Source organism: Sminthopsis crassicaudata, chromosome 2 (assembly GCF_048593235.1).
Source record: "Sminthopsis crassicaudata isolate SCR6 chromosome 2, ASM4859323v1, whole genome shotgun sequence".
NCBI classification, from domain to species: domain Eukaryota; kingdom Metazoa; phylum Chordata; class Mammalia; order Dasyuromorphia; family Dasyuridae; genus Sminthopsis; species Sminthopsis crassicaudata.
This window is the reverse complement of record NC_133618.1, coordinates 410,253,119-410,266,727: the sequence shown is the minus strand read 5'-3', so window position 1 is coordinate 410,266,727 and position 13,609 is coordinate 410,253,119. Positions and strand designations below refer to the sequence as shown.

General features: G+C 35.6%; 1 protein-coding gene and 1 long non-coding RNA gene across 13 annotated transcripts in view; one reads left to right on the top strand and one right to left on the bottom strand.

Moving 5' to 3' along the window:
* The window catches only part of LOC141556965 (uncharacterized), a 106,555-nt gene that overhangs the window by 60,340 nt on the left and 32,606 nt on the right, over positions 1-13,609 (bottom strand). The window lies entirely within an intron of this gene.
* ATP10B (ATPase phospholipid transporting 10B (putative)) overlaps positions 1-13,609 on the top strand; it is a 296,022-nt gene that overhangs the window by 275,621 nt on the left and 6,792 nt on the right. For all 12 annotated transcript variants that reach the window (XM_074291992.1, XM_074291982.1, XM_074291989.1 and 9 more), the window contains 3 exons: positions 3,354-3,554; positions 9,134-9,214; positions 10,775-10,879. In XM_074291992.1, coding sequence (XP_074148093.1) covers positions 3,354-3,554; positions 9,134-9,214; positions 10,775-10,879 — 387 coding nt within the window. The remainder of the gene's footprint in view (positions 1-3,353; positions 3,555-9,133; positions 9,215-10,774; positions 10,880-13,609) is intronic.

Here is a 13,609-nt window from a genome sequence, read left to right as displayed (position 1 = left end):
GTCTTTTTGTTCAGAGAGAGAAAAATTGAAGGTGGAAACAGAAAAAGTTGGAGGGAGCAAATATATTTTTCAAATATCTGCTTCTCAAAGACACCATGCAATATTGCCTAATTCCTTATATTTGCATAACACTTAGCTTTCAAAGTATTTCCATATATATGAAGTCATTTGTTTTTTGGAACTCAATGAAGGCAGAAGAGGTATTTATTGTGTAGGCAGTTGAAGCATGGTCAGCACTAATGTTGGCTATCAGAGGGATCAATATTCAGTTTCCCAATATCCTGGGATCAGTACCCAGCTTCCCAAATCATACAGGCTTTGATGTCCTGAACCATTTGTCATTTGATCTGTAAAGTAGCCAAAATAATTTCTAAGTCCCCCTATTAGCTCAAACATAGGAGGATCCGATTATTCCCATTTTTCAGAGAACTAAAACAGCATAGTGTCAGAGATAGTCAACCTTCAAAACAAAACAACCTCCATTTGAGTGCTGCTTTTTGACACAAAGGCAAGTCACTTAATCTCTCAGTGCTTTAGGCAACCCTGAAGAGAGTTTCCACAATAGGAATTTTTCCTTTTCCTGCATTTCAAAAATGTTAAATGAATTATCCAATTCATGTTCCTAGTAACTGAAAGGACTATAACTAGAAACCAGATTTTCTAACTCTTAGTCCAGTTTATGAAGTAAGTCTCAGTTCCATTTCAAAGCAGCTGTGTAACTCTTTAGAGACAGATGGAATTTCCTCCATCTGTAAATGAAGTATTCTTCTTCTCTTGAAAATAAATCCTACGAAATGCCTAGAGGGATATGGGGACAGGAGGAAGACTATAGATAGGAAATGGACCTGTGATTTTACTAGTACCAAGAACTTCCAACTTCTTTTACTAATACAATACAGCACTTTTTCTGCAATTATGGTTTTATAGAATTACTTAGAACATCAAAAGGCATAGTGACTTACCCAGGATCACACATAATCAACATGTTTCAAAGGTGGGATTTGAACTCAGGTTTTCCTGGCTCCAAAGCTATAGATAGATAGATAGATATAAAGATCCAAGTTCAAATTCAGCCTCAGATTTTTACTAGCTGTATCCATGATCAAGTCATGTAACCTCTGTCTGCCACAGTTTTCCCCCCACTGTAAAATGGGGATAACCAGCAGCACCTATTTCCTTAGGATGGTTGTGAAAATCAAATGAGATAATATTTGATTAACACAGCATAGTGCCTAACACATATTAGGCTTAATAAGTATGAGTCCCTTCTTCAACTATGGATATGTGTTATCTACCTTTCTCTTTTTGGAACAGACTCAGTCAAAATGAGATCTGTTGAAACTCTTAACTTAAAAAGGTGAAGGTCTCCCATTTCATTCAGAGCCATCGCCAGTCACTCTGACCTATAACTTGCCACGGGGCCCAGATGGCTCTGGAGGGGAAAGTGAGGCACATGTCTCCCTCACTTAAATCTAATTCACTAGCCTATCACCTCCCATGATGACAACATCAGTCCTACCTACCTCACTAGTATATTAAAGCCTGAAATCATATATGGAAGAAAAAAAGAATTTAAAAGAAAGATAAAAGGAAAAAGAAATAAAAAGGAAGATAAAAAGATAAAGAAAAAAAGAATTCAAAAGAAAGATAAATAGACTGATCAAATATATTTACTGAGGGTTTTTTCCCTTCTAACTCTTAAGAATAGCATATTGAGTGCTTTGAAAAATCTATATATGGTGCTATATCAGATTCTTCGCAGCATCTTTAAGCCACTGTCTTCCAAGAAACACTTGGAAATTAGCTGAAAAAAGATTCCCCTCCAAGTAACATAGCTAGGAAGCTGAATCAGAAGGCAGACTAGCTTGGTATGCAACACCTAGTGCTGAAAACAATTCTCTCTTAGATCAAAAGTAACAAGCAGATTGAAGCAAAAGAGTCAGGACAGCAAACAGCAACAGGTTCAAGTTCTCAAACCTAGGTTTAGAAATTTTAAAGAATCAAATATCTCCTGAATGAGGACAGAGTTTCATGGCCATTCTTTTAGCCAAAAGTAGTAACCCTAGAAGCAACAACATCTTATGAGATAGAGAATAGGAAGGAAAAAGGAATCTTGGAAAAGTTGTTGTCCTGAAAGTTAGGACTTTTTCTCCAGACTCTGCCACTAACTTTCTGTGTAGAGTAAGATATGGTGAAGAACTTACAAATTAAGCACATATTGATCAGAGACTGCTAGCTAACGTAAACCAGACTACAGGCCCCAGTCACGTGAAGGCTACATTCCATCACCCAAAGAAGAAGAGGCTGTAAATCACCTTGTTGGTTTCATTCCACTGACCAAATGGGGGGGGGGTGCAGATTTGTATGACCAATCACAACCTATGGAGGGTAGGATTTTGGAGGTTCTTTGTCTGAAATGTATAAAAGTTGTGAACATTTTCAAGGGAGTGGCTCTCTCCTGCTGTGAATTTGGCTCACAGACCAGGATGGGGTCTGCTTCTCGAGATTCTAATAAATAATTCTGCTTTTCTATGAGTGATCTCTGAGTAGTCATTTTTGGATAGGATTTTCTATCCCTCACACTTCTGAATGGCTCCATTCTGAAAATCAGCCTCAAATGCTCAAAACAGGGCTTAGAGTTCTTCCAGTAAGAAGCTTAGTGAACTTGGGTAATTCATTGTTAAACTCTTTAGTCCTCAGTTTTATTGTCTATCAATGAGAGTGGAAAGTAAGAGATCATAATTACTAGCATCTACCAAGGTGGCTATTTAGGTGGCAATGGATAGCATGTCAGGCCTGAAGTCAGGAAGACTCATATAGCTGTGTGACCCTCAGCAAGTCACTTACCACTGTTTGCCTCAGTTTACTCATCTGCAAAATAAACTGGAGAATGAAATGCAAGTCACTGCAGTATTTTTGCCAAGAAAATTCCAAATGGCATAATGAAGCATTAGACATAACTAAAACAAGTGAATAATAAAGCCAAGATGTTTATGAAGATCAAATTAAATAATGTACTTGTATATACTAAAGCTCTATATAAATGTAAATTATCATTATTAATCTGTAAAATGAGACTAATAATATCTGCCCCACTTGATTCATAAGGTTTTTCATGAGGATCAAATGGAACTATATATAATGCCTTAGTCACCAAAGACATAATAAATATCATCATTTTTTATTTTCATGACCATGTAACACCAAATTGGTTAAAGCAGTAGTCTATTCTTTATATGATTTCTCTATATTATATCAAAATTTCTTTCTATGGCATGTAGTTAGCACGCTTTAGAAATCTTGGGTTGAATGAACTTCAAAAGTAACTAAGATCCCACTATCTCTCCCTACAGTGCTACGTCAACCTTCTCTTTTGGTATCAATTCTTCTGTGGTTTTTCGGGTGCCACGATGATTGATTACTGGCAGATGATATTCTTCAACCTCTTCTTCACCTCCTTGCCACCCCTTGTGTTTGGGATCCTAGATAAAGACATCTCTGCTGAAACTCTGCTGGCTCTGCCAGAACTCTACAAGAGTGGACAGGATTCTCAGGTAAGGAGTTTGAACTCTGAGGTAAGGAGTTCTCAAAGTAAACCCAGAATAGCCACATTTCTTAGTGAGGACTCTAAATAGGAGACTCATGTAGTAGTTAAGGACTGTGTTCAGCTGTGGGAAATAATAGACAGAAAACAGGGTTCTCTACTTTTTTGTTGGACAGACATACATAAATCATAGGATCATTATAGCTGGCATAGTGCTTTAAGGTTTGCAAAGAAGCACTTTACATATGTTACTCATTTCATTCTCACAATCTGGGGAGACACTCAGTGAATAAGCAGTTATGAAGCACCAAGTATGTACCTTTATTGAAGCATCTTAGCCTACCATGGAATTACCAAGGCAAGAGTTGGGGAGGCAGCAGTTCAGTCACTCCAGATCTTCAGAGCCTCCCAGTGGATTAAGAGTGGTCTACTGAAACTTAATCACACACAAATCAATAGACCCAAATCTGGGTCAGGAACCTGCATACCTCAAACCAAAAAGTCAGCGAATAGATCTCTCTCTCTCTCTCTCTGCATTACATCAGCTGAAGAGCACTGAAAACTTACAGGTCACCAGAATGAGCTATGAAAGCAGCTGCAGAACAAAGAAGTACAGAATCCTGGGCCAGACATTATTCCCACCAACGTGTGCAGAACCCAAACTAACATAAAGTCCAAAATCAAAAGACAGTGTTTGGGAAAATGAGAAAGCATTAAAAAAACCAAACCACAAAGAGCTTCTATGGTGATGGGGAAGCTCAAAATCCAAAAACATCATATAAGCAAGTTTTCAAGTAAAAATGTTGATTGACCCAAGTCCATAAAGAACTCCTGGATGAGTTAAGAGCTTAAAAAGAAGCTGAAAAATGAGCTTAAAAAGAAACAAATGAGGGCTATGGAAGAAAACTACAAACAGAATTAATAGACTACTAAAAGGGGTACAAAATTCGGGCCTTATAATTAGACAGATGAAAACTAACTCCATGAAATATCAGGAAATAATAAATCAAAATCAAAAGACTGAAAATAATGAAGCATACAAGGAAAAGTTTATAGAGGGGAAAATATTTGAACCTCACACTCATCAGAACTATTTCAAGGAGGAAAGAATATAAATATGCATATAGTTGAATACAGAAATTAATTGTACTCCATAGGGAATTTGTAGGAAAAGGGTTAAGGGTAAAAAAGGGAGAGGAAATAAGAGAGAAAATAGATCAAAGAAGGCAATAGTCAGAAGCAAAAGACTTATAAACAAATGACATTAGAAAAGAGGAAAGCAAAAGTGTAAGAGAATAAGAAGGGAAATAAACAGCAATGATAACTGGAAATGTGAATAAGATGAATTCACCTCTAAAACTGAAGAAGAAAGAAGTAATTCCAACAATATTTTCTTTACAAGCATACTTGAAACAGAAAGATACACGTAGAGTTAAAACAAGGAGTGAATCATAATCTATTATGCCTCAGCAAAAGTAAAAGGTATCTTTTTCTCAGATAAAGGTCTGTTTATTTAAGATAATGCTCACTCTAAAGGAAAGGAAATACATCAAAATTGAAAGTTAATTTTTTTAAAAATAAAGAAGTGAGAAAAGGGGTAAAGAAAGGCATTCCAGAAAGATAGAAAAGCATGAGCAAGACATGAAGATTAGAATGTATAGAAGAACAGAATCAGACTGTAAAAGGAGTTATAAACCATAATCTGATCTACACATTTAAAAAAAAATCCTTCTGCAATATACTTAACAAGTGGTCATCTGGCTTTTTAAAAAATACTTTTAATATACTTTAAAAAATACTTTTGAATAATTCTTTAATTTTCTAATTCCTTTCATGCATCAAGTCTAAGTTTATTCCTCTTCAACTTCAACCCATTCCTCCTATTTCTCTGCAACCATGCTGACCAAATCCAATCCCTCTTTCACCAATTTAAAAAACAACTATCATATCCCTCTTTTAATTATTCTTTTCTCCAAGCTAAATATGACTCCTTCCTTCAACTTCTCCTTCAACCTTTCACAATGCTTACTCTCTTCCAGATGCTCTCTAGCTTATCAGCATTCTATTTAAATGTAGCACCTCAAGTTAAACGTAAAACTTTCATTATGATTTAACCAGGGCAGCTGGTCTTTACATTCTTATTGAGGATCACTATACCTTCTTTAATGCAGCCTAAGATCTTGGCCACCATATCATACTGTTAAATAACTGAGTTTGCAATTCACTAAGATCCCCAGATCTTTTTCAAGCAAATGATTACTTAATTGCACTTTCCCCATGTTGTATTTATGAATATTTTATATTACATATCCATATTATAAATGTGTATATGTGACATATAAATAATACATATGTATGTATATATATATATGTATATATATATATATGTATATATATATACATATATATATATATATAAAATTTCAACTCCACAGAAAAAGATAGTATCTTTACTCTCACTCTTCCTGCCTCCTTTTGAGTCCCCCATTAGATGTCCTTAAAGACTTAAAGAGCAGGGATCTTCTTTTTATTCACTGTATTCCCAGCACTTAGCACAGTGCCTGTCAGAAAGCCCTTGAAAAATAACATACATTAAATCTTCATTGGTTTGGATTAGACTAATTGAAGAAATTAGGAATATCTTAGAGAAGAAAAATTCTGGGGGAGATTTGATTATCCTCAAATATTTGAAGAATTATCATTCAGAAGGGAGATTAGATTTGTTTTACTTAGCCCTAGCGAACTAGACTAGGACCAATGGGTAGGAGTGACAGAGAAGCAAATTTCAGCTTAATCTAATCTTCCATATGTAAAATAAGCTGCCTTATAAAGACTTAACTTTTCTGAAACTGGAAGTCTTCAAGAAAAAGGTTGGCAGAAGTGTTGTGGATGAGATTCCTGTCTCAGATTTGACTAAATTGTTTCTGAAGTCCCTTCTAATTTTATGTGATTGATGACAGAAGGGACCATAAAGAATTTGATGTTGACCAATCTCACAAATAAAATTGGAGAGTGTCTTCTCAAACAAATTCCCAGAGGTATATATAAGAACTTAAAAAAAAACACAGACCCCAGAAACATGATAATGTTAACATGAACATTCATGTCATCCAGAGGAAGAACGTTTTTTTCTTTTAAAAGTCACTTGTAACATGTGTGTGTGTGTGTGTATATAGCCATGGTAGCCAAAGGAAAAAAAAAAGAATAACTTTGGTATGAATCCAAACTCTGATATTTTCTATTTTTGTGTCTGGGCAACTCACTAAAGCTCACTATCCTCAGCTTTTCATTTATAAATTTGAGCTAATAATACTTAACACTGTCTACCAGTGCTTGGCATATAGTAGATACTTAATAAATTTTTATTGATTGATCTACCTCATAAAAAGGTTATTGTTAGGAAAGTACATTTTAAGTCTTTAAATACTAAAAAATAAATAAAAGGTTTAATAATAACAATATCATTTATGTTATGCCATAAGAATTAGAGTTCTTTTCACACATTAACTCATTTGATCTTCATAATACCTCAAGAGGCCATTATTCTCCCTTTTACAGAAGATGAGGAAATAAACTGAGAAAAGTTATATAACTTGTCTCAGATCACATAGCTAGCAGTGTCTAAGGAAGAATTCAAATTCAGATCTTCCTGACTCATTATACCCTGTTCAATATATTTAACTGTCTTTTCTCTATACATTGAGGGAAGAACAAAGCCAAAATTCATTTGAATATTGGGAAATTGGTAAACACTTTCTGGCCGTATAATTTAGCTTACTGTTCAATCATTATGAAATTAAAGATATAGAAAGATCCATTATTTCTTCAATATATAGAAAGATCCATGATTTCAAAAATACACAAACAGCATCTTGCTTCAGTCAATGATGTTCATGAGAAAGTTGTGGCCAAAAAATTACATCACCTGATGCTCAGTGATATTCAGAGTTTCTCTTACCTTAAGAAGGACCTAAGGGCAAATATCCCAGTCCCCAGCCTGAAATTTTTACAGCTTGGTAAGACCCACCAAAGCTTGCCTTGCCATCACTGCCTTGGGAAGCTCTGAGTCACTTCAATGCCCTGATAAGCAATTAGAAGAGCTCTAGGAGAGAGGGTTTTCATCTATGCTTAAGTAAAAATCCTTGCAAGTTCAAGGCAGAAGTTGAGAATGATAAATCAGCTGAAGTATTTTGTTTAAGCTCTGTGTATGTTTGAGTGTGTTCTCTTCCATTTTTATTCCTAAAAATAACATATTTGATAAACTATCCATTATTATTATTGTTGTTTATCCTTCCTTCACAAAGAGGACCATGATATCAGGGAGGTGATACCATGACATGCAAGTGAATTGGATTTATGTGAGGGAGGGCTGTTCAAGGTCACCAGTTTCACTTTCTCCTCCAGAGCTTTCTGGGTTCACTGGCCAGATTTAGATCAAGACAACTGGAAATGGCCCTAGATGAAATGAAATGCAAGACCTTAGCCTTTTTTAAGCTAAGGTCATCCACAAGTCTCAGTTTGACTGAGGCTATACCCATTTGGTGATTAAGGCTAGGCAAAGAATCACCTCTTTCACCTAGCCCAAAAAATCCCTTCTAAATAAATAAATAAATCTGGGAAGGGAAGATCCTCAAAGTTTCTGTCCAAAGCAGAAATGATTGCTATTTATATCCAATGAGTCAATCAGGATCTTCACAATGATCTAATGGGGTTTGACCTAGGACTAGGTGAAAGAGGAGATTCTTTCTTTGCTTCAATTGTTATCCAGCTTTAATCACTGATAAATTATTCATTGGTTATGAAAGAGGAGATCTTAACCTATTTTATGTCATTAACCCCTTTACCAGTCTAGCAAAGCCTCTAAGAACCCTTTCTCAGAATAAGGTGTTTCAATATATAAAATAAAATATATGGGATTATAAGGAAACATACTGAAATCCAATTATCAAAATATTTTTTAAAAGCTCATAGATCCAAGATTCTTAAAACCTGTTCTAAAAGAAGTCATTGTACCTGAGATACAGGTTATAAGTTGTTCTACTTTTCCTCAGGAATGTATAGAAGGTGATGAAAAAATTATGAATATACATTTCTCAAAATTGTGCTACATCTTCAAGAAATCAATAACTTTAGCTGATTTACAAGTCTTTTGTGGATCACTTATAAATAAACAACCAGAATAACTGTCAGTTATAACTATCATTTAAAGCCAAAAATTACATCAGATACTATTGTCCCAAATATACCACCTACGAGCAAAATTTTTTAAGGGAGTACAAAGAGAATCAAATTTGAAAATGGGAAGTCTAAATGCTAATCCCAGCTCTACTGCTCCTCCTCTATGTGATTTTGGGCAAAACAATAAGATTTAGAGCTGGAAGAGAACTTGGAGAAATTTTGTCTATCTCCTCCATTTTTCCTCTTCTAGCCAGAATTTTCTCATTTGTCAAATGAAGTATTTGGAGTGGAACAGATGATCTCTGAGGTTTCTTCCAGCTCCCCAAAATCAATGAGTCTGTTGAGAATTTTCTATCAATCATTAGAGGTCAGCTTTGATGATGGTAACCTGGATGAATTCCTTCCTCACAGTTCTACAAGCTGCCAACTTTCTGGATTGCTATTTTGGATGCTTTCTATCAGAGCCTCATCTGTTTCTTCATCCCTTATTTGGTAAGTTCCATATCCATTTTCCATTGTTAAACCTGGATTGAGGATTTTGTCCTTTTTTGGCATGTGAATTTGGTATTATGCAATGTGTAGAGTTCAATTGAGAGACAAAGTGTCCTCTAAACTTTATACCTAAAATACAGATAGCTACCATCAAATAAATAGAATTGCAAATCTTTGGATGAGAAAAAAATCCAATGCAATTTAACAAGAACTTATTAAATTCCTGCCTTGTGTAAGTTCCTACCCTCAAAAAGCTTACTCTGTGCTATTATTTTTGTATAATCAAAAGACCATAGGTGTAGAATTGGAAGCAACATTGTAAGTCATCTGATCTGAAGTCCCATCACTTTCAGATGAGAAAATTGAGGTCTGGAGAGAGGAAGAAATTATCCAAAGGTCATACAAGTAAGTGAGAAGGCAGGATTCACTCCTAAGTTTTTATTCCCCACAGTAACTAGTTCAGTACTAGGCACATAGTAAGTGGCCAGCAAATTCTTATAGAAAAGTGAGCAAGTTATTCCAGAGAGCACCAGGAGAATCCACTCCCAGGCATCTACATAGGTCATCTAGAATGCCCAGAATGCTCTACCTTCTAGGCCTAGGCACCAACTCTTGCACAGAATATTCCCTGATTTCTTTTATTGTCCCTAGCTAAAATGATCTTTCCTTTTAAAAATCTCTGACCCTGAACACGTTTTTTCTCTCTAATGTGTCTGGCTGCCACTGAATTAATGGATGCTCTCTTCCTACCAGAAAGATACAATCTGGCTTGAATTTGTAGCATTACTCTTTCCCATAGTGACCTCTTCCCGATCAGAAATTTTTCCTCTTCCCTCAAACAAATGCTGCCATTTTTATTATACCATACCCTCTCCTATGAAGTCAAGGGATAAATGGCTATTGTCACACACAAATGGGAGCAATATATGCTTCTTCTTTGTTTTTTTTAAATCCATCTTTTTAAATTCCCATTTTTCCTCTTCCTCCCACCATAGACTATTAGCTTTTTAAGGGAAGGAACTGTATCACTTTTGTGTCTGTATTACCAGCAGTGTCTGCTGCTGAAACAGTGCCTGACTGTCAATCTGTCAATCCATAAAAACTTAATAAATTCTCAATATGTGCCAAGCACTGTTCTAGGCACTAAAATAAAGATTTAAATGAAATAGTCCTTGCCCTTAAGGAGGTTAGGCAAAGGAAATGATTTATACATAGGATTATAAGCTTACAGGATCCTGCATGAGAATATACATAATATACATAAAATTAACACAAAATAAGTTAGAGGACACCAGCAGCAATGAAGAAAGGATTGAGACATGCTAAATGCTTGATAAGCACTTGTTCAATCCAACATATCCAATAAATTCATATTGGTTTTGACTTTTTAATTAAAATCTTACTGGCTTTTTTTAAATTTGTTTTTAACATGTCTAACTTTCCAGTGATCCCTTATCCCTATCCCAATGAAGAAGAATAAGTGAAAGTGATTAACACTGACCATGTCTGACAACTTATGCTTCATTCCACACTTAGATTTCCCATGTGTCTCTTTTGCAGACCTACAACGACTCTGATATTGGTGTCTTCACTTTTGGAACTCCCATCAATACTATCTCCCTCACGACAATACTGTTACACCAGGCAATGGAAATGAAGACATGGGTATGGACACCATGGGATCATAAATTTAGACTAAGAAAGAACCTTAGAGGGCATGCAGGCCAGCCTTATGATTTTATGGGTGAAATAGCCAAGGATCAGAAAGATTAAATGGATTACCCAAAATTAAGTTGTATTAAGAGGCAAAGCTGGGTTCTCTGACTCCAAATTCACTATTCTTTCCACAGTACACAGTGACTTCCTAGTAATTATCTCTCTAAGTATTTTGGCTGACATTCAATTAGCTGTCCTCTTAAGTCCTTTCCAATTATAAGATGCTGCAAGTCTATGAGGGCCGAGACAGGTTAGGAGAATTCTGGGTTGGTTCTGCATATAGCCTTGGATTTCACAATGTGGTCTTCTAGTCTCTTTGCACTATTGCTATCCTTCTTGCTATTCTGTGTTGCAATGAAACTAGACTGCCAGCTATTTATCTCATCCTATTCCTTCCTATTTCTGTGGAGTTTTACAAGACATCCCACATGCTCAAATACATTGATTGTCAAAATCCTACTCTTCCTTCAAAGCCCATTGCAGTCCCTTTACCAGCCTTCTATCAATTTCCTAAAGTTTGCCATGATCCCTCCAGGTTCCCATCTGAAAGTCATTTATCCTCACTCATATTTTCCAAAACAATTTTGTCTTCATTTCCCTTTTTGTCCTTACCATTTTCTCTTTGTATTTTTCTCAACAATTATCCAATCAGCAAATTTTTATTAAAAGCCTATGTATCAGGCACCAAGAATACAAATATAAAGAATGCAACAATCAAGGAGATACAATTATGAAATAAAGTACAAAATGAACATAAAGAGAATAAATGCAAATAAATGTGAAGCAATTAAATGCAAGATTGTTGAAAATAAGATAATGCTAGGTTTGGAGTCAGGAAAACCTTAGTTCAAATTTGACCTGAGACACTTATTAACTGTGTGTCCTTGAACAAGTCACAATCTCTTTTTGCCTCATTTTCCTCAATTATATAATTGAATTAACAATAGCACCTACCTCCTAGTATTGTGAGGATCAAATAGGATAATATTTGTAAAGCACTTAGCACAATACCTGACACATAGCAGATACAATATAATGCTAGCTATTGTTATTACTATGTTATATTAATAAGTATTATTATTATGACTATCATCAACTAGTAGTTTAGGGGATCAGGAAAGTTTTCACTAAGAAGGTAGTACTTTGGATGTGTCTTTCAAGAGCAAGGATACTTGGAGGTGAAAATGGAGGGCATTCCGAGAATGGGTGACTTATGAATGTATGTCTTCTATTGTACCTCATAAATCTAGGAAAATTTAGCTTCAAACCCTGACTATTATGCTAGCCTTGTGGCCATGGACAAGTCATCTAATCACTCCATACCTCAGAGACAACTTGTTAAGACTGATTTTCAAACAACTTGCTGTTCTGCATTCACTGGCTAAATTTCAATAACAGAAGAACAAGAACAAAGACAAAAAATCAAGGTGTCTAGGTCCTCCAGGAGTTTGCATTGCAGATAAAATGAGGCCAAATTTTGGAGGGACTTAAATGGTAGTTCTTCCCAAATAGTATGCCCTTATGATTGCAAAAACAAATTCAACAGAGAGTAGAGATCACTGTGTAATCCACTTGATATAATGATGTCCAGAATATCCTTGTCCTTGAATGGTAGAACTTCAACCCACAGAGTTAAACTAGAATTGGATCAGCCCAGGCACTGACTGTAGAACAATTTAGCAAAAGACTTTCTTCTTATCAGTGTAACCTCTATGCATGATTATCATTCAACTGTGATACCAGTGGATTTTTTTTAACTCAGAAATGCACAATCAGGCTACCATTGTAACCAAGGCAGATGATGAGACTATTAAGATTTGGGAAATTTCCTGATTGGTCATTCGATTCACTTTACAAAGAAATAGAATTAACATCCTGGGCCATTTAACTGAACATGCTGCACCATTTATCATTTTTTTTAAAGCATTTTTAAAAAAATCATTTCCATGCAATTTTGCAGTAGTAATCATTCAACAGGCTAGACCAACTATGTTAATTGCCTCTCAAGAGTCTGAGCCCCTTTAGTTCCTCTTTATGTCCATCATTCAGCAGTGCTCCATCATGCAAAGAAATCAAACAGAAGACATGATTCAGTGCCCTTGGAAAGGGAGTTAGTTATCCAAATCATGACACAAAAGTTGTCCTTTTGAAGATTCTGTAACTTCTGTAATATTTACATAAAGGGCATGAAAATACTGGACCTATGATTTTGTAGGCAAATGGAACTCCCAAATGAGGAAATTCCCTTTACCAATATGGGCAGCACTATTTCTGCAATTAATAATTTTGAAAAATTACATAATCAGCTGAAAAGTTGGGTGACTAGCCCAGAGTCATGCAGCCAATATGTTAGAGGCAGGGGCTAAACCCAAGTCTTCCTGGACTACATTTTACTCTCAATAGACTTATTTTTAGAGAGTTAATTCATGTTCAAATATTCACATTTTTTCTGATTATTCCAAGGACCACTATAAGAAGAAAAAAGCTTAGGCAAGACAAGGCAACAACTATTTGTTAAGTGCATGCTGGAGATGCAAGTATAAGCAAAAAGTAGTCTCTGGCCTTCAAGAGTTTTGGATTCCAATGGGGGAGGGACAATAAACATAAGGGAGCTAAGAAGGTTAGAGATAGAAAGGGGAAGAGACTTGAGTGGGGAGAGGAAGAGATATCCTGAGAGTC